General features: G+C 34.2%; 1 protein-coding gene across 2 annotated transcripts; it reads left to right on the top strand.

The window, feature by feature from the left end:
* The first annotated feature begins 1459 nt into the window (after nt 1-1459).
* Nucleotides 1460-25384, top strand: LOC145315700 (putative methylmalonate-semialdehyde/malonate-semialdehyde dehydrogenase [acylating], mitochondrial). Of its 2 annotated transcripts, none has more exons than XM_080155728.1 (16): nt 1460-1659; nt 1972-2082; nt 2530-2638; nt 5973-6061; nt 6311-6387; nt 11942-12024; nt 12839-12924; nt 13253-13382; nt 13704-13851; nt 14849-14937; nt 15622-15737; nt 16048-16119; nt 19843-19951; nt 20601-20696; nt 21931-22022; nt 25147-25384. In XM_080155728.1, exons 1-15 carry the CDS (start codon nt 1481-1483, stop codon nt 22009-22011), a joined length of 1575 nt encoding a protein of 524 aa, XP_080011854.1. In that variant the 5' UTR covers nt 1460-1480; the 3' UTR covers nt 22012-22022; nt 25147-25384. The 2 variants fall into 2 exon arrangements, with proteins under 2 accessions (XP_080011854.1, XP_080011855.1); XM_080155729.1 differs by having other exon boundaries at nt 21931-22027; nt 25148-25384.
* Nucleotides 25385-25877: the final 493 nt, after the last annotated feature.

Here is a 25877-nt window from a genome sequence, read left to right as displayed (position 1 = left end):
GTACGTTTTTTTCTGATTTTATTTAAGCCTTGGGATGGTTTTAGGCTCTTTTCTGGCCAATCGAATACAAAAACTTATATTGTACTTAAAATATATGGGGATGTATTGCTGGGAGGCAAAGTACATTGGGCTGTTTCTTGAACAGTCCCCAAAGTTTTATAATACGTTTTCTTTTTCATTAGCTTAACAATTTGGGGCTTTTTATTGAATTTTGATTAGTTTGTTTCATTAAGTTGATTGTCCAGATGTTTCATCCACTAATTGTAATCTACTGATGGGGTATTTTTGTGAATCATCTTTGAAATATTTTATTGTAATCCATTCTAGTGTGCAACTGATATTTAGGGTTCAATTGCTTAGTTTTGTTTGTCTGTGTGTATTGGTGTGTTTATGTGCGTGTGTGTGTGTGTGCGTGTGTGTGTGTGTGTGTGTGTGTGTGTGTGTGTGTGTGTGTTTATGTGTGTGTGTGTGTGTGTGTAATTGTGTATTTGTGTGTAAAGTAGGAAGGAACAGGTTTAAAAGAAACTTGAATAAAAATTTATCAGTATCTAGAAATATTTAGTTGCTACGCAAAGCTCAAAATATGTGAAGTTCATTTCATACTTTGTTAACTTATAATTATTAAATTGTTCAAATTGTTTTGATATTTTATTAGTTTAACTTGTACTTAATGTATAAGCTCATGTTTTGATGTAAAAAATAGTTATTTATCGCATCGTATTATAGACAGCTTTCCGCGGATAATAAAATTATAAACTATATATCATTAATTTCAATTTTGTCATCCTCGGGGTATTAATTTTATGAGTTTTATATTAATATTCGTGGAAAATTGTCTGTAATACTTTGCCATACTGTAATAATTCTCATTGTCATTTATTATTTAATTTTTTGCTTCAATAAACAAGGATTAAACCTTCTACAGTTAGCGAAACACAGAAATATTATAGTTAATTGTATTCAAACCAGCCATAAAAGATAATAGTACAAAATTGAAGACTGGAGTAGATGTGTATTGTTCAGTGAAATCTACACTAGAAATTTCAGCCGTAGCTAGCTTTGATAGCAGCTGAGTAAAGCTCAATAATTTTATCAAGTCTTCTAACATTAAACAAAGCTAAGTAAAAATTTTAAAGTAGCTTTTCGTTGCTTTCTATCAAAGTTCATGTCGAGCCCCCACTCCCCCATTTTTAAAACCTATTAATAATAAATTATCCCTTCTAGTGACCCAAACCCTGCGAAGCTACTCCATACAAAAACTAACCTAACTTAACTTAAATTAATAAACAAACAAACAAAAATCAACCCCCCCCCCCCTCCCACCCCTCTTGTGTATTATTTATTTTAATAATAAGAATGGGGGATTTCTTGTGCTCAACATGGAACTTTGAGGGAATACGCCAGGTTGGCTTCTTTAAAATTAATGAAATATTCCTAATTGGTGCCTAACCTTTTTGTCGGTGATTTTTCAGACATCAGAATGCTGAGTAGCAAATTGACCGCGACGCTGGCCCCCCACCTCGGCAGACGCTGCTTCAGCTACGCCGGCGGCAGAGTCCCGCCGACCACTCAGAACGTGATCGGCGGCGAATGGCAGGAGTCCAAGACAGACAGATGGATTGATGTGCATAACCCCGCCACAAATGAGGTCGTCACAAGGTCAGTGCACTTGACTATAAGGATAGCTCACAGTAAAATGTTTCTGGTAACGATTATCTCCAAAAAAAATATGAACTTCAAAGGCAGCTAGCTGCCAAACAGCTGAACGTACATGTCATGCCTGCACACCGTTTTAGGCGTCATAAGAAGGCATATAAAAATCTGTAATAGCAAAGATCTTATGATGAATAAAGAAAGCTTCACTGAATAAAAACCCTCAAAATAAGTCTTATTTAGGTTGATTTTCATAATTTTTTATCTTTACCTACTTTGAATAGGTAGAAAATATCTCAAATTGATCTCAACTATTAGGGTCCCCCAATCAACCAACGACGAGATGAATGCCGCCGTGGCGTCCGCCAAGGAAGCCTACAAGACCTGGAGCAAAACTACTCCTCTCACCAGACAACAGATTATGCTCAAGTAAGTTAGGACTATTTACATGAGTCAGGGGTTAGTTAGAGTAATTACGTTTATTTTTAGAGTTTTTAGCCATACTGAAAAATCTTGTATAGCATGATATGATAGACAATTTTTTACTAATAATAAAATGAAAAATTATAAGATTAAAACCAGTTTTGTTATCCCCGAGGGTACGCTTGTATTAACATTTCTTGTATCTCATTTCTATGCATCATTGTAATGCAAGAATGTAGAATATGCGTGGATATATTGACAGGGGAAAATTTGGCGTAAATTTAGCTTGCTAATATAGACCTCATTTTTTGTTTAGCTCGTTCATCCATAAGTAGCGGAGGGGATGGAGTAAAGGGATAGTATTGTTACTTTACCAAGCTGTGAGTTTCACTTTATCAGAGTACATGGAAATCGGGTGCAATATCCAAGTAATAATATATGTTTATTGTGTAGATACCAGCAACTGATCAAGGAGAACCTGAAGGATGTTGCCAGACTGATTACAACAGAGCAGGGCAAAACGTTGCCAGATGCCGAGGGTGACGTCATGAGAGGTCTCCAGGTACGTTAGTAGGGTCAGGTAGTTAAATATTAATTTGTTTTAATGGACGTACGAACTTTCTATTTAGTTAAGATTATAGAGTTGCCCTTCTTTAAATATCGTACCCAACAGGAATTTTCATGAAAAGTTTGAAATCGATATGATAATTCTGACATGCCTAAATTAGCGATTATAGCGATTCGTTCCGTGCGTGTGGACGTACTGGCTGTAATTATAGATACGCTCCGCGTTTAAAATTAGTAATTAGTTACTTTTTTGGTTGCATATACATAATTTTTACTACCACTGAAGAACAGACTAACATACATTAACTTTATAATAGTCTTGCACCAAAAATGCAGCGCTGTACCATTTTTGCAAGGATCTAAAGGGATAAGACATTAGACGATAATTTGATATGCATTCCCAGATAGAATTAACAAAATTACCCCTTTAGGTAATTATTGGTTGAAAAGTTTGTTACCAACCTATAATAATTTATCAAAAGTGCTTTTAAGCCAACGAATAAGAAAACGTGATTATAAAACTTTGGATACCAATTTATTTACATTCCAATGTGCCCTCCCTCCCTCCTTGCATTTATGTAACATTTTCCTAGTCTTCACTGAATTCTATTTTTAGCAATTTTTTCCAGAAAAGAGTGAGTGATAAAGTAAATATGTATGTACGTACAGGGCGCTAAAACCATTTAGTACAAACCTTTAAGTTCCTCAGGGAAGGAAGGGGTGGGTGTTGGGTATATACACCCTCCTAGCGTCTCTGTTTCTTATATTTCATGTTATTGGAACAATCACAAATAGGGTTGTTATTTTCTTCGAAATCCTTGACTGATAAATTGATGTACAATATCCCCAATGATAATACATAAAATAACACCTTCTGTAGATTACAATAAGTAGTTAAAACGTTTGGAAACTCAACTGAATAAACCAACCAATCAAAATTCATTACCAGTCCCAAAAGTTGTTCAGCCAACGAATAAGAATACATCCTTATAATAAAGTAACAGGATGTTTGTGTGTTTGTGTGTTTGTCTGTACCGAAGGATCTCGCTAACCGCTGAACCGATCGGGTTCTCCATAACAGGGTAGCTTCTCATAGGTCCCGGGAAGGTTTATAACTATTTTGGGGGAGGGTACCACCACCCTCCCTAGAGAAATTAAATTTTTTTTAAATTTCTCAATTTTAGAAAAAGAGTTCAACGAAAAACAAACATCAAACGTAAATTTTTTTACTTTTTCTTTTAAAATCTAAAATAAGAAATTGAATTATTAAATTCGACTCTCTCCTCCTCAAGTGCCCCTAGAGGCCTCTAGGGGCGTAGCCGCTAGTTATTTAAACTTGGGACAAGTGTAAAAACAGCCCAATATCCCCTCCCTCGCTGGAAAAGTAGGGGTTCTTTCCTCAAATTGTCCAGAAATTATATAGTGCCCTGTTTAATATTTGTATACATTTATTTATATTTACTAACATAGTTACATAGTTAGCCTTTCCAAAGAATATTTCATTCATTTTATACTTTCAATGTCCTAATATTTGGGATAGATCATATTTCGTTCAATTGAGTTAAAACATGAATGACGGATGACTACAACCATGAAAAGCAAAGCACAAAAAAACATTAATAAAAAAAACCTATGTCTTTTCTTACATAACCTTTGGACAGACAAAAAAAATAAGTTGTATACAGGATAATTTTGGTAAATACAATCTTCGCATTTGCTATAGTTATTTTTTTAGTAAATTGATGCCACTTGAAGTGTCATTAGCCTAACTATTATCTAGGTTGTAGAGCATCTGTGTAGCAACTTGAACCTTCTGCTTGGTGAACATCTCTCTGGAATTATTACTCGCTATTATCTAGGTTGTAGAGCACCTGTGCAGCAACTTGAACCTTCTGCTTGGTGAACATCTCTCTGGAATTATTAATCTATATATAATATCTAGGTTGTAGAGCATCTGTGTAGTAACTTGAACCTTCTGCTTGGTGAACATCTCTCTGGAATTATTATTCTATCTATTATCCAGGTTGTAGAGCATCTGTGTAGTAACTTGAACCTTCTGCTTGGTGAACATCTCTCTGGAATTATTAATCTATATATATTATCTAGGTTGTAGAGCACCTGTGCAGTAACTTGAACCTTCTGCTTGGTGAACATCTCTCTGGAATTATTATTCTATCTATTATCCAGGTTGTAGAGCATCTGTGTAGTAACTTGAACCTTCTGCTTGGTGAACATCTCTCTGGAATTATTAACCTATCTATTATCTAGGTTGTAGAGCATCTGTGTAGTAACTTGAACCTTCTGCTTGGTGAACATCTCTCTGGAATTATTAATCTATATATATTATCTAGGTTGTAGAGCATCTGTGCAGTAACTTGAACCTTCTGCTTGGTGAACATCTCACTGGAATTATTAATCTATATATATTATCTAGGTTGTAGAGCACCTGTGCAGTAACTTGAACCTTCTGCTTGGTGAACATCTCTCTGGAATTATTAATCTATCTATTATCTAGGTTGTAGAGCATCTGTGTAGTAACTTGAACCTTCTGCTTGGTGAACATCTCTCTGGAATTATTAATCTATCTATTATCTAGGTTGTAGAGCATCTGTGTAGTAACTTGAACCTTCTGCTTGGTGAACATCTCTCTGGAATTATTAATCTATCTATTATCTAGGTTGTAGAGCATCTGTGTAGTAACTTGAACCTTCTGCTTGGTGAACATCTCTCTGGAATTATTAATTTATCTATTATCTAGGTTGTAGAGCATCTGTGTAGTAACTTGAACCTTCTGCTTGGTGAACATCTCTCTGGAATTATTAATCTATGTATTATCCAGGTTGTAGAGCACCTGTGTAGTAACTTGAACCTTCTACTTGGTGAACATCTCTCTGGAATTATTAATCTATCTATTATCCAGGTTGTAGAGCATCTGTGCAGTAACTTGAACCTTCTACTTGGTGAACATCTCTCTGGAATTATTAATCTATCTATTATCTAGGTTGTAGAGCATCTGTGTAGTAACTTGAACCTTCTGCTTGGTGAACATCTCTCTGGAATTATTAATCTATCTATTATCTAGGTTGTAGAGCATCTGTGCAGCAACTTGAACCTTCTGCTTGGTGAACATCTCTCTGGAATTATTAATCTATCTATTATCTAGGTTGTAGAGCATCTGTGTAGTAACTTGAACCTTCTGCTTGGTGAACATCTCTCTGGAATTATTAATCTATCTATTATCTAGGTTGTAGAGCATCTGTGCAGCAACTTGAACCTTTTGCTTGGTGAACATCTCTCTGGAATTATTAATCTATCTATTATCTATCTAGGTTGTAGAGCATCTGTGCAGTAACTTGAACCTTCTGCTTGGTGAACATCTCTCTGGAATCTCCAAGGACATGGACCTTACCAGCTTCAGGCATAAATATAAAATTATTGGATAATTGATACAGTATATAAATGGATATATTAACCGGGGGAAATTTGTCGTTAAATTGGCTTACTAATATGGACCACATTTATTGGCCAGTACGTTTATCCAGTAGGAGGGGATCGTTATTTAGCTACAAGTTTCACTTTAGTAGAGTACATGAAAATCTTGTGTAACATCCAAGTAATAATGTATCCATTAGCTTGATTGTCCACAAAGTTATATTTATGATTGAAGAACCCCCCTGGGAGTTTGCGCTGGAATTGCTCCATTCAACTTTCCTGCCATGATCCCACTATGGATGTTCCCCACAGGTTAGTACCAGAAATAAGGGAGGGAAGGAGATTATTACACTAGTCCCCAAAGTTTTAAAACAACATTTTATTATTAACTTTGGTTACTTTTCTTGAATGTGATTGGTTGGTTCACTAAGTTGAGTTTCCAAACGTTTCAAGGACTAATTGTAATATACAGAAGGGATAATTTTGTGTATCCTCATTGGGTATGAACATCATCCCTTTAAGCGTAGGTTCATGAAGGATGAAATGAAGCTTTCCTCAAATTACAAATGCAACATCTGGGTGGTGTGTTTTTGTTCAGAAGACACAAAATAGAAATTACAATGTTGAACAGGGAAGTAGGGAACATTGGACTAAAAATAATACTGAGATGGGTTCTTAAAAGATGCCGCGTTTTTTCGACAATTTTTTAGACATTGATTGATTGAACGAAGACGATAGGATTTCAACACAGAGTATACAACATAAGAATTCAAAATAATACAACTTAAATCCATTTTCGATGCATATTTATTAATGCATCTTTTTAGAGCTGTGTTAGGCATTATACAAATGGCTAAAATAATAATTTAAAATTTTGAATTCTCAAGTTGAATACTCTGTTAAAATCGTACGGGGCATTGATCTTCGAGATGGAATAAGGTTTTTAACAGAGTATACAACTTTAGAATTCAAAATTTTAAAATTATTATTTTGGCCATTTGTATAATGTCTAATACAGATCTAAAAAGATGCATTAATAAATATGCAGCGAAAATGGATTTAAGTTGTATTAGACATTATACAAATAGCTAAAATAATAATTTTAAAATTTTGGATTCTTATGTTGTATACTCTGTGTATCGTCTTCGTTCAATCAAGCAATGTCTAAAAAATTGTCGAAAAAACGCGGCATCTTTTAAGAACCCATCTCTGGTACCCAAAATTCAATAACTAAAATTATCTTATCGTTGGCTAGAAAACTTTAGGTACTTTTATTGAATTTTGATTGGTTGGTTTCAAACTAATCCAACTCCTTCAACCCATACTAAGATACCTGAATGTCAAATCATATGAAATATGCTTATAAAAACATTTTTAAAAGCGAAGCTTTTCTATAATTAGGGCCGGTCCGTCCGTCCGTCACAAACGGATAACTTTTTCCCGTAAATTTAGGCATTTTAGAATTGTCCTATCGATTTCAAACTTTGCATGGTGATTCCTTCAGTAGTTAGGTACGATTTTGAAAGCATAGCAACTCTATAATCATTACAAGAATGTCCGTACGTCCATTTAAAACATGTTGATTTTTTTACTTTTTTAACAAACAAATTTTATGTGATCTAATCATCCGATTGATCTGATTTTTGGGACAACAAAGTATAATGTTATAAGCGAAGCAACTTTATAATTAAGTCCTAAAAATGTATGTATGTCCATATACATTATCCTGTATTAAGCAGTTTTTCAACAATTTTACTCACAATTTTGCTTCGACTGTTATACATTTATATTCTGATTATTCAGTTCTGACACTATATAAGTGGTAATGTCCGTTTGTCCTACCGTTTCAGTGCTTCGCTTTTATGGATGTTGTCATCCTTGTTTAATATAACTTTGTGTCCTTCTTTAGCAGAGAATTAGTTCAATGAGCAATAAGAGCACTGATAAAAGGGGCCTGTTTATGAATGAGTGCTTCTTTTGACATTTTTTATTCAGATAATTTTAACCATCAAACGACTAGGTAACAATAATTCTGATGTAAGGGGGGGGGGGGAGTTCTGACACATTGATTTGCGTAAACCTGGTATATAGGCTTTATCTTTGGACTGAGTTAGAGATTAACTTATAAAACAAAATATGCATCTTTTTGAATGTTATTCACATATTTGAAGAAAAAACATGCATATTTTGTTTCATAAGCTGACCTCTAACTCTTCAAAAAATATTTTTTTTTTCATTTTTACCTGTAAAGATGCCTGGAGCTCTGGATCCTGGAGGCCTATCCAAAAAAATCTTAAAACTTGGGAAAATTCATCATATGAGAATGATTTTATCTTATATAACCTATCCTCTCAGTCCAAAGATAAAGCCTATATACTAGGTTTACGCAAATGTGTCAGAACTTCCCCTCCACTATAAGTGTATGATTGACTAAAAAAGCGTTTGATTATTAAATTGATTTGATTTTTTTTTGGTAATTTAAAACTAGTATTTTGGAATATAGCTTGTGCAAATAAGAATTATTAGTTGATAAGTATATACAAGTACACAGCTAAAGTTTTAAGCCAACGACTTAGATTATAAACTTTGGGGACAGACCGATTTTCCCTCCCCTCCTGAGTAACATTATGAAAATGAATATAGAATATTATGTGGATATTATGAAATGGAAAATTGTTGTCTATTTAGGTTGCTAACATGGACATCATTTATTAGTCTTTTCGTTTATCCAGTAGGAGGGGAGAAGATGGGGGGTATTGTTAATTAAGCCAGCTACAAGTTTCACTTTATTAGAGTATATGATAATCTTGTGTAAGATCCAAGAAAAAATAAATCCATTAATAAAAATTCTTAAGTGTTAAAATTGACTAGAGCTCTTACATGTAAAGTCCTCTTTTATAGTTGTATTTCAAGTGAATGAAATATTTGTATGCAATGTAATTTAAATAAACACAAAATCATTCCCAACCCAATCATAAAGTTTAATTCAAAGTATTCCAGGGAGTAAGGATCATAAACAATATATTCATACCAAAATAAAAATTCATTAAGTTCATGAGAACGAAAATCCTTAAAGGTTTAACTTCAACAGAAACTCAGAAAAGGGAGGGGACATTGGACTGTTAACTACATAGGTACCCAAAGATTATAAAAATGTTACCATATTCATTGCCTCAAAAACTTTGGGGTTCTTTTATTGAATTTCGATTGGTTGGTTCCAAGCTAGCAATGTCCGAACTTTTGAACCAATAATATTAATCGAAAGAAGGTGTAATATTGTTTTGTAAAGTAACTTTCATTGTCGGTTAAGTATAACCCCCTGAATAAAGTTTCTCTTATCTGGGGTCTACCAGGGTTAGTATTCAGGGAGGGAGAGGACATTGGGCTATTTATTACACTTAAGTCTCCAAAGTTTTATAATAATCTTTTCTCATTCGTTGGCAACTTTAGGGACTTTAATTCAATTTTGATTGGTTGGTTCAATAAGTGAGTGTCCAATCGTTTCAACCACTTATTGTAATCTACAGAATTAATAACTTTGTGTATCATCATTGGGAATGTACATCAATTTATCCTTTTAGATCAATGAGTCAACTTACTAATACAGTTGATTTATATTTATACTTCCCTAGTCCCTGAATTAATCTAAAAATATCAGAATTGGTATTTTGACCTTCAGGAATGAGGATTCATCTTTTTTTCAACATGTTTTATAAGTACTTAAAAAGTATGTTTCATAGCCTTGCTCAGTAAGCCTGCATTGAAGACACCGCTCTAACTGCTGAAAGAGTGCCATAAGTACTAAGTAGACCCAATACCCCAAATTTAAAGCCTCTAGCTTCAATAACAAAATAAGTTAAAGGCATTACTGTACTTCCTGCAGGCTTCCTTTAATAAGAGACTCTAAAGGGCTTGGTATCGCTTCGGTTTCTAGACCTTTCCATGCACCTTGAAACATACTCCGCTTATGATAACGGTGTAAAGCGTCCATTCGCGCATCAGACAACCAACCCTTTGATTGCACGACCTTTGTCTGAGAAGTCTTAACTGTGCATGGTATTGAGTTGCGCCTGTTTTGGGCCTTGCATAGTTTTCATCGTTTTAAGATTATTTCTCGTATTCATTCGAATCCGGTGGATAGGAACCGGTTCTCATCCATACGAAAAAACTATGTCTAGCATCGAATTATATCCAGCTTTCTACGAATATAAAAATGTACAATCATAAGATTAAAACCAGTTTTTTTTAGCCGGTGCCTTCGGAACCTCGGGGCTAAAAAAAAACTAGTTTTAATCTTATAATTGTACATTTTATATCCGCGGAAAGCCGTTTATAATACGATGCGAGAAATAACTATTAATGTTCTAAACATGTCTGAAGAATAGTTTTACGCATCTTATGAATATCATACTTTGAATGTATGAAACAAGTTGATGATGCCTTTGGGATGTGAGACATAATAAAACTTGATAATCTAAAAAAATCTATTTTTAACATTATACATTGTACAAATTATTATTATCTTATGAAACAGATTTTTGTGGTTCTTGTTTGTTTGTCCATAAAGATCTTGCTCTCGGGGGGTATGGGGTAAATATATTCTAAGAAATAAGAGAGGGGGGGGGGGTGTTATTGTCTACTATACATTAAGAGGGATATTACACCAAATGATATATTTGAATGAAAACTTTTTTTTGGGGGGGGGGGGGATTTAGGCCACTCAGTTTAAAAAGGGATATCAAACAAATAAGGGTGGTGGGGGGGGGGGAATAGGTTCATTGAGTCATAAGAAGGATATTGCAATGTATTACATATTTATGCATTTCAGTAAAAACTTGGATATATTAGGAGGGAGGGGTAGAGGGAAGGTAGTTGGTTATAAATCAAATTCTAAGAAACGAAGAAGGGGGAGGGGGGGCGTTAATGGTCTACTATGCCTTAAAAGGAATGTTACAGCCAATGATATGTTTGAGTGATAAGAAGAGCCATTCATTGTTTCTCCATTTACTCTACTTTCCAGGGGCGTACACACCATTTTTGTAGGGGGAGGGGTGGGGATGATAGAGTGATTAAACCATTATAGAAAATTGGTAGTGGGTGAATGGATAAAGATATAGAATATAAGTGGATATTATGACAGGGGATAATCGTCGTCAATTTAGGTTGCTAATATGGACAACATTTATTGGGCAGTTCGTTCGTTCAGTAGGAAGAGAGGGGACAGGGTAAATAGGGTGAATGGGAAGAGTCATTATTTTATTAAACCAGCTTCAAGTTTCACTTTATTAGAGTACATGATTATTTAGTGTAAGATCTAAGTAATAATAAATCCAGTGTGATTGTTATATAGGTTTCAAGAAGCAATAATGTGTTGTTTTTTTGGGGGGGGGGGAGGTACTCTCTTACTATACCCAATGTAAACGCATATTTTCTTTTTTCTTTACGCAATATGTGGATATTCTTTTAAGAGGAAAAGGGTTGAATGTTATTTTTAGAAGAATATTGGTTGTTTAACCAAGCTTTTGCGTAACATACCAACTCTACTAGTCTGTCGACAAAATGGATATAGGATATAAGTGGATAAATTGACAGTGAAAAATTTGTCTTTAATTTAGCTTGCTAATAAGGACCTAATTTATTCGTCAGTTCGTTCATTCAGTAGGGGCGGAGGAGACGGGGTAAAGAGAAATGGATAGGGGGTATCGTTATTTCAGCCAGCCAAAAAAACTGACAGACAGACTGATAAAACAGACTGACAAAATTGCACCTCTAAATACACTGCAGTTCAGCTGTTTAAGCTATTTTAAGTAGCACACGACCACACATCTTTAGCAATACCTTATTATCAAGCTTCTAAATGTTTTAGGTGTTATTTGTGGAAATACTTATGTGATAAAACCAAGTGAGAGAGATCCTACAGCTTGCCTGGCCTTGGTCGAGCTTTTTAAGGTAGAAAGATAGACAGACAATCAGCATAATAGATGTACATAGGTATACAAAGCGGAATTTTCCACGTAGACCTAGACCTGGTCGAAATTTTTAAAGAAAGATAGATATATATTTTTAATACAATTTTATATTTATAGCAGCATAACAACTCTTTAACTTACTTTGTCATCATTTTGTACGACTAAGACTTAAGATAGTTGTCTATATAAAACATACATATGACAGCCGGACAGCCTTTAGGCAGCTTTAATTTCTACAAATTCAATAAATTTATGTGTTTTTGTGGCAAAGTTTAAAATTCTGATTGGTAATAGGGCCAAAATAGAATATATTTTTAACGTCTGTAAATAGCAGTTTTCCTAAAAGTGCTTAGTCGGGCTCAGAAAACCATTTTAACCATTTTTGTTATTCCTTACTTTAGGCCAGATTAGGTTAGGGTTATGGCAACGTAGGTTTATGGTTAGGGTCCAATGCTGAGGTTATACAAGATCAAAGAAACGCTTCATATCCATCTTTTCAATTTATATGAAGATAGACGGGAGAGATGGTTTCTGTGCTCACTAGTCCCTTTGAGGGAAAGCACTTAGCAAATTTATATTTTAATAAGTAGGGCGTCCAGATAATAATATATAGAAATATTATAAAAGGCAGGGTGTCCAGATAATAGTATGTAATTGTATAAATATTCTAGGAGGCAGGGTGTCAAGATAATAAGATGTATAAATATTCTAGGAGACAGGGTGTCCAGTTTATAATATTTATAGATATTGTAGGAGGCAGGGTGTCCAGTTTATAATATGTATAAATATTCTAGGAGGCAGGGTGTCCAGATGGAGTAGTGAATGTTATCCATGGCCAGCATGATTGTGTCAACTTTATCTGTGATCATCCTGATATCAGGTTAGTTACACAAATGTAACTCAACCCATAGATTGACTTTTAAAATAAAATAGCCTAAAATCAATCGGTTGTAGTGCGACCAAGATCTTTATAGACTATCCAAAAAAATCACTCTAAAAAAAGTTTAGTTCTCAAATGTCAGATCGGTCGTATCATAACTAATGTTAGTAAGGTTGTCCTTATTGTTGCTATAGATTTAATGGGGACATGCCTTGACCCCTAAACAGGATCAGCTCAATACCACGAAAGTTGGGATATTACGAAAATGTCAAAAAAAGAGGGAAAAAAGGGTTGTCTTAAAAGTCTAATTAACAACTATTCAATTCAGAGCTATTTCCTTTGTTGGTGGAGACGCAGCCGGCAGACATATCTACCAGAGGGGCAGCATGAACGGCAAGAGAGTCCAGAGCAACATGGGCGCCAAGAACCACGGCGTCATCATGCCTGATGCTAATAAGGTTTGTAGAAACTAACTAGGTAGTAAAGTAAGGTTTTTAAAGAACCAATGATTCCTTTGAGCCTATAGAAGTCTTTCCTGCATAGAATAATTCGTTCAGTTCAGCTATTTCTTGAGGTTTTCTGTTTTTGCTCACAATTAGTAGTTGTAACATTTGGACATTCGACATAATGATCCAACCAATAAAAATTCAATGAAAGTCCTCATAGTTGTTAAGCCAACGAATATGAAAACTTTGGGGACAAATAGCCTATGTCCCCTTCCTACCTGGACAGCCATCCAATCACTTAAAAATGTTTTTAAAGAGAAAATTTTATTTCAGGAGTACACAATCAACCAGCTGGTTGGAGCTGCTTTCGGCGCCGCCGGTCAGCGGTGCATGGCTCTCACAACAGCTGTGGTTGTCGGCGAGGCCAAGGAGTGGATTCCTGAGGTCGCGGAAAGAGCCTCCAAGCTGGTCGTTTCTGCAGGTAACGCGCTGGTGTGGGGAATACGATTTGTTTGTTTAACGCAAGATGGCGTCATGTACATCTTTTTTAAAAAATTTATTTAATTTAACAGAATAGAATTCGAGCACATTTTATTTTTATTTTGTTTAATGTAAGCATGAAATCTAATAAAATCATTTTTTCACACATTATGATATGTTTTAACAAGAAGTCAATTCTAATTTGTGTTCTACGTATTCAAGCAAAGAATCCTTCAAATGAACTGCATTGGATATAGTATATACGTGGATTGTACAAAAAAGCTAAAGATTTCTTCTAAAAAATATACTTATAATCATATTCTGTCTAAGGCCTTCAAAATAATTCAAATAAAATATCTGTTAAGGTCATATGAGGCTAAAGCAGACTTGGGACCTGTCATCTCTCCCAGTCCAAGCAGAGAATTCAAATAGATTATCTGTTAAGGGCATGAAGCTAAGGCAGACTTTGGACCTGTCATCTCACCCCAGTCCAAGCAGAGAACTCAAATAGATTATCTGTTAAGGTCATGAAGCTAAGGCAGACTTGGGACCTGTCATCTCTACCCAGTCCAAACAGAGAATTCAAATAGATTATCTGTTAAGGTCTTGAGGCTAAGGCAGACTTGGGACCTGTCATCTCTCCCCAGTCCAAGCAGAGAATTCAAATAGATTATCTGTTAAGGTCTTGAAGCTAAGGCAGACTTGGGACCTGTCATCTCTCCCCAGTCCAAGTAGAGAATTCAAATAGATTATCTGTTAAGGTCATGAGGCTAAGGCAGACCTGGGACCTGTCATCTCTCCCCAGTTCAAGCAGAGAATTCAAATAAATTATCTGTTAAGGTCATGAAGCTAAGGCAGACTTGGGACCTGTCATCTCTCCCCAGTTCAAGCAGAGAATTCAAATAAATTATCTGTTTAGGCCATGAGGCTAAGGCAGACTTTGTACCTGTCATCTCACCCCAGTCCAAGCAGAGAACTCAAATAGATTATCTGTTAAGGTCATGAGGCTAAGGCAGACTTAGGACCTGTCATCTCCCCCCAGTCCAAGCAAAGAATTCATGATCTTATCCAGTCAGCTGTTGATGAGGTTAGTTATAGATTGATTGATTGATTAGCCATAGCTTCTAAAAGTTTGGACCTAAGTTGTTTTGGAGTAGGTTCAGAACTTTTATATAGCCACTTTTGCCAGCACAAGCTCAAAGTTCATGCACATTACAGTTTATGAGGTTAACGTTGTATTTTCGCTAATTCGTTTGTAATTCATGAGAAACTAGAAAATAACAAAAAAGCCAACTTTAACCAATTTTTAGGTTCTTCAATCAACGACTTGTGATTTTTCGCTCATTTTATAAGTTAAACGGAACAATACGTGAACTCAATCATCCTTGACTAAATGGACTATCAAGATACTTGGTTTACGAGATTTATACATAAAGCTTTGTTCCCCATTATAACATTGTAAATATTTAAAGTTCAAATAAGATAATTTTATGTAAGAATGTTTTCTTAATGGGTAAAAAAATCAATAAAGTTAGGTACTTAAAATACTAATTATCTATAAAAAAAATCGGGATCTTAATTACCCCTTTTGTGTCATAACTATTGGTTGAAAAGTTTAGACAATACAATTTGACCAGTTAATCAAGTTTTTGAAAAAGTACTTTAAGATTTGAGCCAATGTGAGCAAACGAATGAGCGAGCTTGTTTATGTAAATTTGGATACCAATCACCTCCATCCATGGTAAACAATGGATTTTTTTTTATTTCCCAGGGTGCTGAGCTGTTGCTTGACGGACGTGGGCTGACAGTGCCAGAGTATCCCAACGGTAACTTTGTTGGTCCCACCGTCATCCACAACATGAACACCAGCATGAGAGCTTACAAGGAACACACAACATTTTAAAAATATAAGATGGCAGTTTCCCTAAAATGCCTAGTAGAGCACAGATTTCCTTCCTTCCCCGTTCTTTTTAATTGAATTGAAAGTAAAGGTAATAGAAGAATATTTTTTTTAAATATTGCATTCTAAAGGTAATATTTATCTTAAAGCTTTGGTACTGTTCTTTAAAAGCAAGGTTTTAGGGGGTATGGGGGGGGGGGTGGCGAAAAGATGTATACTTTTTTTATTCCATCAAATTAAAAAAGGGGCCTCAATTAAACGGTAACTTGGATGTTATTTGAAATGTGGTGTGTAGGAGGAGATCTTTGGTCCCGCCCTGTGTGTTATCTACGTTGACACCCTGGAGGAGGCTATCGCCCTTATTAACAGGTCTGATTAACAATTCTGTAACTGGACATTTGTTTCATCCCATTGCACATAGGGGCAAGAAGGGGCATCAATTCACCACCCCCAAATCAAGTTTTAAACATTCTATGAGTATTATCATACCCAATGTACATCAGATTTCAAAGGAATCGTAAAAATACGCTTTTCAAGTAAGCATTCTAATGCATGGAAGTCAAGAAATGCAAAAATTTTCTTACAGAAAAAGGCATACTTTTTGTGTTTCACCAACAATTTTAAAAGTATTATAAAATCTCTTAGAATTAACGTAATTAGACAAAATAACTTTTGATGAGTCATGCATTACATATATTTTGACACTGTAAAAGAAAAAAACACAAATTGAAGAAATTAGTCCTAAATAATTCTAGTTGAAGTCAAGATTTTAGTTTTTTTTTGTTTGTTTTTTAATCAACTTTTAAGATCACAGTAAGAGGAAACATGTTTTCGCCGGGTGTCGCCGGCTAAAAAAACGATATTTGATTACCCAAAGACATATTTTAATCGCCAGTACTGGTTTCACTTACCCCCCTGCGCCCCCGTAGGGGTTTTTAGTCCGTTTTCTGAACGTAAGTGCACAAAAAGTTTGTAAGAAAAAGCGTTTAAATGCACTTTTAAAGTCAAAACTTAAGATATAATTTAAATAAATAAAAGACACAAAAACATAGACATATTGGGAAATGTTTATTCTAACTTAGAATTAAAGTTAATAATAAGTATTTTCAAGTTCTATTCCACTAAATGATGGGAAGGAGAGGGGGGGGGGGGGCTAAACCTAAATCTAAACTTCTTTATGTTTGATGTTTTAATGTAACTAAATAATCGTTTCTATAGATTATTACATATATCAGGGATCTAAAGGGATAAGACAAAGGTCAATAAATTGTTGTACATCCCCAATGATAATACACAAAATTACCCCTTGTGTAGATTAAAGTTAGTAGTTAAAACGTTTGAACACACAACTGTAAAACTTTTGGGACTAGTGTTATAAAAAGCCCAATGTCCCCTACCTCACTGCGGAAAGGTAAAGTAAATATGCAAATAACGTGGTGAGGTTCTTATAATCATTCTAAATTGGAATTAGCAAGTAGTCTATCTGTCTGTCTATTGGTAATGCTTGTTTTTAAATTATGTAGTTACATGGTATTCATGTTTAATGTCAGCAGTTTTATTTAGAAAGGGAGGGGACTGTTAATTACACTAGTCCCCAACCTTCAAAGTTTTATAATAACGTTTTTATATTCGTTAGCATAAGAACTTCAGGAAATTTAATTGATTTTTTATTGGTTGGTTCATTAAGATAAGTGTCAAAACTTTTCAACCACTAATTGTCATCTACAGACAAATAATTTTGTAATATAATTTATTAAATATGTATCAATATTGGGGATGTACATATTAATCGGTTATTGTTTTGTTCCTTAGATCCCTAGGTGTTAATATGTAATACAAAGTATCTTGATGTCTGTTTGTCTGTCCGCCCATCTCTTAAGATCTCGCTAACCACTAAACAGATTGAATTCTACTCTTCAGGTAATATATCTACTGGTCCTGTGGTTGTTTAAAGCTCTTTTTCAAAAATAAAAATCCTCCTCAATTTTTTCATATTTCTATAATTAGGGTCGGTCCATCCTTACGACTTAGAAAGCACAGCAACTCTATAATCGTTACCAGAAAGTCCGTACATCCATTTATAACAAGCTGATTTTTACTTTTTTGACAACAAATAATGGTTTTGAATTTTACAAATATCCTATTCATCTGATTTTTTTAATTCTGATTCCTATTTCAATAAGGTGTAATGTTATAAGCGAAGCAACTCTATAATCAAGTCCTAAAAACGTCAGTATGCCCTTAAACAGTAACATGTATTTAATCAGTTTTAATTACATTTTTGTATAGACATGCATTAATATTCAGTTAGGACACTTCACAAGTGTTAATGTTTGTTTGTCCTTCCATTTCAGAGCTTCGCTTCTTTCATGGATGTTGTCATCCTTGTTTAATTACCTCTTGGGGCAAATCCCCTAGAGGCTAGGAGCGAAGCCGCTAGTATTCATATGAACAGTAAACAAGAATCATAAAATCATTATAAATATAGATATTAGTTAATAAAAATTTATGTTAATCATGCCCACATTTATAATGGATTTATTAAACATAAAAATAAAGTGAAACTTGTAGCTTGCTAAAATAAGGATCCCCATCCACCCCCTTTACACCATCCCCTCCCCTCCTACTGAAATGAATTACATGACCCCAAATTTGACACTTTGAACACTAAAATCGGACTACAATTAACATAGTTACACTTTTAAGTGCCCAAAAAGCTAGTGAAAGGGTAGCTGCGCTACTAAAAAATTCTCATATTGCTCTGATAACCAAAACCCCTAATTAGACGATTTAAACACGAAATTCAAGATAGTTGATGGATAGATAGATGGATAGATAGATGGATGGATAGATAGATGGATAGATAGATGGATAGGTAGATGAATAGATATATGGATAGATAGATGGATAAGTAAATGGATAGACAGATGGATAGATAGAGGGATAGATTGATGGATGGATAAATTGATAGTTGATGGATAAAGAGATGAATAGTTGATGGATAGATAGATGGATCGATATATAGATGGATAGACAGATAGATAGATAGATGGATAGATAGATGGATAGATAGATGGATAGATAGATGGAAAGATAGATGGATAGATAGATGGATAGATAGATGGATAGATAGATGAATAGATAGATGGATAGATAGATGGATAGATAGATGGATAAGTAAATGGATAGATAGATGGATAGATAGATGGAAAGATAGATGGATAGATAGATGGATAGATAGATGGATAGGTAGATGGATAGATAGATGGATAGATAGATGGATAGATAGATGGATAGATAGATGGATAGATAGATGGATAGATAGATGGATAGATAGATGGATAGATAGATGGATAGATAGATGGATAGATAGATGGATAGATAGATGGATAGATAGATGGATATATTGATGGATAGAAAGATGGATAGGGTAAGGGGGGGCTATTTTCGGGAGGGGTTAATCTGGTAATTTTCTATTTACCTTCATAAAATGACCTTTATCTCCATGTTTCTTTCAAATGACAGAAAAAAAACATAAAAGCAAATTTGTTTGTTGTTAAATTACCTACAAAAAAGTATAAAATGAAATTTTTGTGAGATGAATTTTAAGGGTACTAAATAATTAAATCCCCTTTTTGGTTGATTTGCCCCAATGTGCATTGCATGGATTTATCATATTACTCCTTATTTTATAAAGGGAGGAGTAGGTTGCGCTAAAAATCCGTAAAGGTTGTGAGTTTGAATTAAAAACAGTAAATACACATATTTAGTGAATATTATCGTTCTATTTTTAAGACTTAAAAATCACAACCTTTACGGATTTTTAGCGCAACCTACTTCTTTCTTGTTCACAATTGAACCTAGATATTTGAGGAGCAAACGTAAATAATTTTATCTTCCTCCTAAATAAAAAGTAATTTTTTATCTTATCCAGTTGGTAGATTAATTAAGTAGCAAAGCATTTTTTATTATTACTTGGATATCAAATCAGATTTTTTATTTTTCTCTGAAACATGTAGCGGGCTAATAACGATTCTTCACTTCCACCCCTTTTACTCCATCCGCTCAATCCACTAAATATTTTTATTTCAGTAACCCCTACGGCAACGGTACCGCCATCTTCACCAGGAACGGAGCCACCGCCAGAAAGTTTGTCTCAGAGATTGATGTCGGACAAGTCGGTGTTAACGTTCCCATCCCTGTAAGTAACCACATCCGCTCGTCGTCGGGCAGGTAATGAGTTCGTATCTCGACCCAATACTGCGTCATAATAAAGACGTTAAAGTTTGTTTTAACTGCTGCTATGTAAGATGCGCTATAAAAATTGTAGAGTAAGGGAATGCATTGGCCTTAAATAGGCGCAACTCATTACCATGCACAGTTAGGACTTTCTGACAGAGGTCGTGCAATCAAAGGGTTGGTCGTCCTCTTAGGTTATCCACAGCTTTTGCTCAGTTGTAAAATTTTGGGATCTTATGGGATAAGACAATTGGCAATATTTTGATGTTATTGTGCATCCAAAATTATGAAAATTTAAATAGCATTTCCTAAGATTAAAATTATTTGTGACACTGAAGGTTTTTACAACACAAGCAAGATTTGATAAAAGTACCCAAGGTTTTCAAACAATCGAATGAGAGCACCATTCTGTAGATAACAATTAGCGATTGAAACGTTTGGACACTTAACTTAATGAACCAACCAATAAAAATTCAAGAAAAGTCCCCAAAATTGTTGACCCAAATCTGCACGCTCACAAACTGAATTGTCTTCTATTTATCTCACAAAATATTTCAAAATTTATGGTAGCATCGCTGCTAAAAATGATTAATTTTTATTGATATTTACAGGTCCCTCTGCCCGTGATGTCATTCACTGGATCAAGAGGAAGCTTCCTGGGTGACAGCCATTTCTACGGCAAGCAGGGCATGCATTTCTATACCCAGGTAAGGTTAATATTATTGGTAGAAAGGTTTGGACACTTCTAGTTAAATGAATTACCTAAGCATTTTAAGCCAATGATGAAATAATGTGGTTTTCAGTGTAATTTACATGCCAATGTCCCCTCCATCTTTGGATATTGAATGTTTAAAAGTTTTTAATTTAATAAATAAGAAAAGTTTTTATAAAACTTTGGGTACTGGTGTAATAAACAGCCCAATGTTCCTTCCATACCTGCATTTAATCATCTTATTCTTTTTGTTCCACTAGAGACATATTTTTATTAATTTTAGTTGATTTTAAAAATAGATAATAAAACTTAATGTCTTATGTATATAAATATTATTAGTAACAAAACTACTCTTAAATCCATTTATTCTCATTTGTAGGACGTACGAATTTTTTATGTTCTTTTATTCTTTCTATCCTGTATACCTTTTACTTTAGACCATGTTATTATTTCATTCAAAAACTATTGTTTCTATTAACACATAGTCGTTTTTTTATATTTAATTTTAGAATAACTATTATTTTTATTTAAGCATTAAAAAATCCTCTAAATAAAAGCTTACTCCTACATAATAGAGTATTAATAGATATAGAACTATAGATTCCAGTTATTTAATTGGACCAATAGTGAATCATTATAGGAGCATTATGATTTGATCATTGGTTTGAAAGCACTAAAATGCCGGGTTTTTTTTCATTTCATCTATTTAATAAGTGTATTATAAATGGTTTCATTTCTTGGGGTAAAACTTTACTTGTATTATTAGATTAAATCATATTAAATACCTATAAAAAAAGGTTTTTCTGCTAGAAATTCTTTTTTTAAGTTGGACTTATTATTTTGTCTGATGTACCATCTAAGGTCATAACTCTAATAGGGAATTTTTATTTTAATGCCTGTCGAGATATAGTTTGATTATAAAGCAAAACTACAATTATAAAAATCCGCCATAAAAAGTAACAGGATGTTTTGGTGTCTATCTAGCGAATTATCGTGCCAATCGCTTAACCGATATGATTCTTCTTTACAGCGAATCTTTTTATAATATGGGGAGGTTTATAATATTTTGTTTAGAGGATATCTCCCAAGAGAAAATGCCTCTAGAAGCTTTCTTTTGAAAACTAAATTGCAAAAAAATTCCATATTTTTTTGGTAGATAAAATGTCTAGATACTTATATTGTTTTCAAGGAAAATAATTATAATACCTTTTACATTATTAAAATTTTAGACTAAGACTGTGACGTCACTGTGGAGAGAGGCAGATTCTACTGATACAGCCAGCGCTACAGCCATGCCTGTCAACCGATAGATGGATACACACACAGGTATGAAATAGCTCACCGGTGTCCTGGATAGGAAACAGGTTTATTTTGAGTTACGTATAACAAGACCTATATTTCTATGACCGGGCCTGTATGACGGTTCAGCACATAACTTTCATCAAATCACAGCTGATCATTTTTGTGGATTTTTTTGAAAATTACTTTTTTACCCATATTTTCATAGTTTTTCCCCCTAAAAAATCACAGTATTCTCACATATCCAGCTTAGTTATTCAAAATTCATGCAAAACAGTATAATAGATGACAGCTATAACAAGATCAATAATCTCAATTGACTATTCTAAGATTTGTAGGTAAAACATAGATCCTGGATGTGATACAAGGTTCCTCTGAGGTTCCACCAAAAACGTTTAAACAAATCCGAATCAGCAATGATTTTGTACAATGTTTTCATTGTAGTATTGACAAGTAAATCACTTCTAGACACCAAGCATATGGGGGACTGGTAAAATTATTTCATTACTGAAACCAGGAAAACTTGATAATTAGGGTTCCAGCTACTGCCCTGTCTCACTTCTTTATCCTGCCTGCATGATTTGTCCCTACCTGAATGATGCTGTTAAACTTGCAGACCAACATTATGGCTTTCACACAGGTAGGTTTACCACCACTGCCTTACAGAGTATTAATACCTTAATCAACAACAGCCTAAACAATAAGAAACCAGTTATCAGAGCAGTGCCAGTTGCCATTTATCTTTCAAAGGCTTTTGACACTATAAACAATGAGGTTCTACTGCATAATATATACTATATACTATACGAACTGTAAATTTCATAAATGCCAACACCTCACTCTAATTACATCTAATTTCCGCTGCTGACAACTCCAACAGCATAAGTCCTCTTATTTATCCTTATGTCAAGGACATAAAAGTTTACTTAGCAGTTCTTAATGATTGGTTAAAAAGTCAGAACCCATTCATTTCTCCAGCCAAATCATCTACAGTAGTCTTTACCACCTTTTCGAATGAAGCAGGCACTGTAGTCATTGTTGAAACAGTACCATAAGTCAGACATCCTAAGTTCTTTGGTGTTACATGTTACAATCTTTTCTATAGCAACCATCTTGTTAAGGAGCCTAGAAACAAACTAAACCCCAAAAACAAAATGTTTTAATCTCTCTCCACCAGAGGGAAAGAAAAGTAAGTCATAGTAAATACATAAAAAGCAATTTGCCAGTCCCTGATATTCTACTAAAGTTCCATATTTAGTAATGCCAGCTGGGACAGCCTACTGTTTGCTGGAAAAGCTGCTCTGAGAACAGCCATCTACTGTCACATCATGAACCAGGAAGCATTTGTTACCAGCAATATTTTACCATGAACTGCAGTAGATCCAAACTCATTACCCAGAACAGCTAAAACCACCCTGTCCCAATTCTTCCAGGTCACAATGTTTACCTGAATACCTTAAAGGCCAGAGTAAACAAGAATCTGATGCAGTTTGTGTCTGACACTGGCAAGAATTTCACACAACCACCATCATTTCAACTGCAACCAGAACCCATCAAAACCTTTAAAAGCAGCCACAATACTGAACTAACTGTTTCCAATGATGATGAGCAGGAACAAACATTAACACAGGAACTATTTAGACATCAAGTCAGCAAGGAACCAATATTTAGCAAGATAGCGTGTCAATATTACAATGAAAACTTTATACAGAATCATTGCCAATTCTGAAGCATGTTAGTTTAAACTTCATTGGTGGAACCTCAGAGGGACATCTTATTACAGCCAGGAACTATGCTATAACAATTCATGAGGCATGCATGAGGGACTTAACAAGTGAGTATTTTTTGGGGTTGACTACCATAACAAACTTAAGTTTTGTTTAACTGTTTAGGCATTAATCAAATAACAACTTCAAATAACTTTTACCCAACTTCTAGACTACAAATCTTAGATTAGTTAATTGATTCTGAAAGATCTTGTTATGGATAATAACATAGTCAGCTGTCATCTATTATACTTTTCTTTGAATAAATTTAGATTAACTAAGCTGCAGCTATGAGAAAATTGTGATTTTTTTGGGAAAAACTATGAAAATCTGGGTAAAAAAGTAATTTTCAAAAAAATCCACTAAAATGATCAGCTGTGATTTAATGAAAGTTATGTGCTGAACCGTCATACAGGCCCGGTCATAGAAATATAGGTCTTGTCATACGTAACTCAACAAAAACCTGTTTCCTATCCAGGACACCAGTGAGCTGAGATGGGTTTTTTCTCGACATTTTTTACGCTATGAATAACAAGCGCGGCATTCGCGAAATCTAAACAGAGTATACAACTTAAAAATTCAAAATTTTATAATTATTATTTTAGCCATTTGTATAATGTCTAATATAGCTCTAAAAAGATATATTGATTAATATGCAGCAAAAATGGATTTAAGATAATTTGTTTTTCTTTTAAAAAGGCTGTACCAACAAAAGCGAAATAATTAAATAAATAGTTGTATACTCTGTTTAGATTTCGCGAATGCCGCGCTTGTTATTCATAGCGTAAAAAATGTCGAGAAAAAACGTGGCATCTTTTAAAAACCCATCTCTGGGTGGTTTCAAGGTAAAAATGCGAAAAAACTTTGCACGCTGCTCGCGTCAATTTATCAGTTAAAAGACGCTTTAGGGTATGTTGACGATATTGGCTGAAATTCAAATACCCAATTAGTAAATTAATAGTCGCCACATAATTTAATCCTTATAATAAAGCAACAGGATGTCAGTTTTTTTTGGAGGGGGGGGGGGGGCGTTATTACCCACATTGTCACATTTTATTCTTTATACACAGATAAATATATGTTGTGGAAAGAATAGTTATTTATCGCATCGTAATATAGACTGCTTTCCGTGGATATTAAAATGAAAAATTATAAAATTTGAACCAGTTTTCTTGACCCCGAGGGACTAAAGGCCCATGCTAAAAAACTTTTTTAAAATTTTATGATTTATATTTTAATATTCCTGGAAAATTGTCTGCAATTTAATGTTAAACATGATTTTTACGTATAGCTGAGAAACGGTTCTGATCCAGCGGATAACAATCGGTTTCGGAGCCGTATAAGAAATAGACAGATACTTTCTATAAAGATTTTTTTGTAGGATCTGAAAGTCAAGAAAAGAAAAGAAATTAAGAAGAAAAAATCCGAGAGAAAAAAAAGACATCATTTTAATTATTTTTATTTTAAGCATTTAATCAAAATAATGTGAAAATATGATTTTTAATGTTCTTGATTTATTCATCTTTTTATGACTTAAAATTGTTGATGTTTTATTTTTAGATATGTAATTATTATTACTTATGAATGGTGCTATGAAAATAAAATTTTATTTTTACAATATTATTTTTTTTAGCAAGACCATGAACGGTCATTACACGTAAAGATTAAATAAAAAGCATATTTCTTATTATCCTTATTTAAAAGTAACAGGATCAATGTGTGTGTACAAAGAATCTAGCCAACCGCTAAACCGAAATGGTTCTCCTTTAAAATGTTTGGGAAAGATAATTATTTTAGGGGAGGATACTCCCTACCCCCCCCCCCCCCCAAAGCTGCTAGTCCCATTATACAATGTTGTAGATTTTTTTTGAAGCTTAAAATTTTGATGACTATTGAACTTTTAAGGAAGCTTTCCATGGTTCCCTGGATGGGTTTAGACTATTTTTAGTAAAGTCATGGTAGGGTTTTAGGCTATTTTATTCCTCATTCTTGCCCCTTTGAAAAAAGAGCCATTATATGCTTGGTGTGCAGTTGGTATTTATCTAATTCCAGGAATAAGGTATACCTAACTAACAAGCGAAATAAATCTAAAATAATATTTGGGGGGCAGA

Source organism: Acartia tonsa, chromosome 4, assembly GCF_053477335.1.
Source record: "Acartia tonsa isolate MP-2025a chromosome 4, ASM5347733v1, whole genome shotgun sequence".
Classification (NCBI taxonomy): domain Eukaryota; kingdom Metazoa; phylum Arthropoda; class Copepoda; order Calanoida; family Acartiidae; genus Acartia; species Acartia tonsa.
Note: the sequence above shows the minus strand (reverse complement) of the source record. Positions and strands in the feature narration are given on the sequence as shown.